General features: G+C 38.6%; 1 protein-coding gene across 1 annotated transcript; it reads left to right on the top strand.

Annotated features, from left to right (window-relative positions):
- Nucleotides 1–274: 274 nt before the first annotated feature.
- LOC115097244 (olfactory receptor 1361-like) lies at nucleotides 275–1,226 on the top strand. Its single transcript, XM_029612881.1, has one exon. It carries the CDS (start codon nucleotides 275–277, stop codon nucleotides 1,217–1,219), a length of 945 nt encoding a protein of 314 aa, XP_029468741.1. The 3' UTR covers nucleotides 1,220–1,226.
- Nucleotides 1,227–4,163: the final 2,937 nt, after the last annotated feature.

Here is a 4,163-nt window from a genome sequence, read left to right as displayed (position 1 = left end):
TGCAGATGCTGATAAGCCAAGAAACTCTGAATTATAACAAACTGTAATCTACCCTAACTTTTGCATTTGTTACTAAATGATAAATAGTGCACCAAGCAAGAATTATGAGATCTATCTCTACAAGCTTATAGAAGTCTTCCCCTAATCTTCAATTCACTTTTCTGACTCGGAAAGAGGATTAAGAACTGATGTCAAATGTTTTTTTGCATATGTTATTTGTAAGGCACTAAATTATTATTTTCACTTTACTCTGACTCAACAGGTAATTAAAGTCATGGAGACGAGAAATCATACAACGGTTGCGGATTTTTTTTTACTGGGTATTTCGGCCCATTCAGAGGATGCGCCCTTCATCTTTGTGCTGCTTTTAACTATGTACCTGGTCTGTCTGATGGGGAATTCTCTAATGATTGCACTAATATTCACCGACCATCACCTGCACACTCCCATGTATTTCTTCCTCAGTAACTTGTCTGTGGTAGACTTGAGCTACACCTCAGCTACTGTCCCCAAAATGCTGATCAATCTCCTTTCAGAGAAGAAGATCATCTCTTTTCCTGAGTGCATCACCCAACTGTATTTCTTTACTGCTTTTGGGCTCACAGAGATGTTTCTGCTGGCAGTGATGGCGTATGATAGATATGTGGCCATCTGCAGTCCTCTGCATTACACCCTGGTGATGAGCAGGAGGGTCTGTAGTTGTCTGGTTGCGGGTTGTTGGGGAATTGCTTATTTAAATTGCTTATTGCATGCTATGTTTATCTCCAGAATGTCTTTCTGTGGTCCCAACACCATTCACTACTTCTTCTGTGATATCACATCTCTGTTGAAACTCTCCTGCTCTGACACCTTCACCTATGAGCTGGCCTTATTTATTGAAGCATCAGTCATTGGTCTGGGTCCCTTTCTGTGCATACTCATCTCATACATCCGCATCATTGGCACCATCCTGAAAGTCCATTCTGCAGAGGGGAGACACAAAGCCTTCTCCACTTGTTCCTCCCACCTCACTGTGGTGACACTCTTCTATGGGACAATTGTTTTCAATTATTTCTGCCCATCCTCAGCCTATTCCTTGGAAAGGGACATTGTGATAACCATAATGTACACAGTGATGACCCCAATGTTAAACCCGCTCATCTATAGCCTGAGGAACAAGGAGGTGAAAGGGGCTCTGAGGAGAATGAGAACAAGACGAAAAAGTTTTCAGAATATTTAAAACTGTATAAGGGACAGTTACTCTTTGCTACCACAGTGCTCCTGGGATTTGTGATTTCTAGATAATCCTGTGATTCCATGCTCGATGTACTGTACTTAGGTCTTCTTTTGATTTGCTCATTGTTGCCAGATCAAAATCAAAATCTTCAAATAGTCCGTTCAACCCTTGTTCTGGTTTTCTACTCAGAGATATGAAAGATCATATTGCTCCCTCTATCACAAATTTAGTAAATGCCTCTCTATCTCAAGGCATTTTCCCAGATTCTCTAACACAAACATCTATTTTACCCATCCCCAAAAAGAAAAATCATGATTCCTCAGTCTTAACTATCGACCAATTGCTTCAATACCGTCCATTGCAAAAATGATAGAATCTGTAGTATTACATCAAGTATCCGAATACATTGAAGAGAACAACATTCTACACAATAATCAGCATGGCTTTAGAAAGGGTCATAGCACAGAATCCCTGCTCAACTCGTCATTTGACACTACCATCAGAGGCTTCGATTCTAACACCAATTACATATTAGTATTACTTGATATCTCCGCAGCGTTTGATACGCTAAATCATGATATATTACTTTCCAGCTTATCTCAGATCGGCATTACAGGTTTAGCCTTACAATGGTTTTCCTCATTCATAACAAATCGACAGCAAAGAATTACGATGGGCAATTCTCATTCAGACTGGTACTCTACTACGACAGGTGTACCTCAAGGTTCTGCACTTTCTGCTCTTTTATTCAATTTATATCTGTTGCCATATGCCGTCTCCTCGCTGGTCTAGATCTAAATTTTAAAATATATGCAGATGATATACAGATTACAGTTCCTTTCACTGACTCCTGGACTAAAACCTTCTCTCTATTGCAACTATATCTGTCTATAATAAAAATATGGTTATCCCATAAGAGGTTGAAATTAAATACAAACAAAACAGAGTTAATCTATCTCTCAACTGTACCAGACTCAACTCACCAGCCACCCTTAACCTTTACATTCAAGAACCAAATCACCACAATAAAATCTCATGCAAAACATTTGGGAGTAATCATTGACTCCAGACTTGCAATCACTGATAACATATCTGAAATAGTAAAAAAATATTTTTTCAAAATATACATGTTAAAAAACTGAAGCCACTATTAGTTCCAAATGACTTCCGACTAATTACTCAAGCGTTAATCTTATCCACATTGGACTACTGTAATTCATTGTATCTTGGCCTACCTCAATCAACGATACAACCATTACAATTGGTACAAAATGCAACTGCTCAAATGTTGTGTAATGTATCCCGTAGAGATCACATCACACCTACATTACAATATTTACATTGGCTCCCAATATCATTTCGTATAACTTACAAAATATTGTCCATAATACAGAACCTATTATACAATGCTAATTCCATCTGGTTATGTTCACTATTAAGAATTTACAGGCCATCCAGAGAGCTCCGCTCTCTTGACAAATGTATTCTGGAAATTCCTTCAATAAGATCTGTCAGTTTATCTCTAACACGAAAACGTGCCTTTTCCGTAGCTGGACCGACATTGTGGAATTCTCTTCCAGACCATATCCGATTAACATCAAACCACAGAGAATTCAAAAAACTACTAAAAACTCATCTCTTCACAAGCGCATATAACTTACACTAAGTTCTTTACACAACGCATTATATTTCTGTCAACACATATTAAGTATTTTATTGTAATGTATTTTAATTGCTGTATGTACCCTTTGTGTATGGTTTCAATTTATGTATGTTTTAATTTGTAAACTGCCTAGATGGATAGGTCCCTACCCCACTGTGCGGTATATAAAACTTTCAAATAAATAAATTGTGTATAATAGGTTTGAGAGTCTTCCATACTGGGATTTATATTGTTATTATTGTCTTAGGTTAATTAGAATTACTAATCCATACCCATGATAGTGCAAAACCAAGACTGGCTTGGCCTGCCCTTTATGACACAGAATCAGCTGGTAAGTCTCGTAGTCTTCTTAAAAACAACCTATCAAACGTGTTTGTGATTGTGAGTTTAAGGATGTTGCCATGACGGTCCCTCCATAGTGATGGAGTACATATCGCAGTTGCCACAGGCAGTGTGTGTTCCTTGCAAGCTGTCAGTGTGACCTGAAGTGACAGCCGCGTGCACTACACAATCTTTTAAGTTTTTACTCCGCTGGTAAGCAAACATCGGAAACTCAGTGAATATATGATGCAGCTGAAGGATATGCCAGTGTTTTTGAATGCTCTTCATAATTAAATAAGATTTATCCGTGTGTGTGAGTACACAGATATCTGTGGTCACCGGATCTTGTACTTTGTATTCCAATAAAGCTGTCCGTGGGGAATGCCATGCTCTCTTGAAGGCTTTATAGACTGCACTGTATGGATATCCTCTGGAAAAAAATCTTTGTGCTAATTTGCCAGCTTGTAGTTTAAAATCACCGTCCGATGAACATAGGCGTCTGAGCCTAAAAAATTGGCTCACAGGTAAACCTTGTTTAAACGCTCTGGGGTGAAAGCTGTGATATCTGAGCAGGTTATTCCTTTCCGTCTGTTTACGGTGAATGGATGTGTGAAGGTGCTGATTACAAATAGAGATGGCAATGTCTAGGAATGCTAAGTTTGTACTGCTGTATTGTGTGGTGAATTGTAGATCCTTGTCTATTGAGTTGACCCATAGAAAAAACATTTGTAATGAGACAACATCTTGTTTCCAAAAGATAAGGAGATCATCAATATAGCGGATCCACAAGGAGACCGCATCAAACCATCGTGAACTGTAAATATGGAGTCTTTCTAGTCTATCCATAACCAGGTTGGCAATCGAGGGGGCTGCGGATGACCCCATTGCTATACCATGAACTTGCAAGTAAAATTGGGCATTGAAAGAAAAGTAATTTTTTTGAATGACTAACTTGGCTACTTC

Source organism: Rhinatrema bivittatum, chromosome 8 (genome assembly GCF_901001135.1).
Source record: "Rhinatrema bivittatum chromosome 8, aRhiBiv1.1, whole genome shotgun sequence".
In the NCBI taxonomy this organism is placed as follows: domain Eukaryota; kingdom Metazoa; phylum Chordata; class Amphibia; order Gymnophiona; family Rhinatrematidae; genus Rhinatrema; species Rhinatrema bivittatum.
Note: the sequence above shows the minus strand (reverse complement) of the source record. Positions and strands in the feature narration are given on the sequence as shown.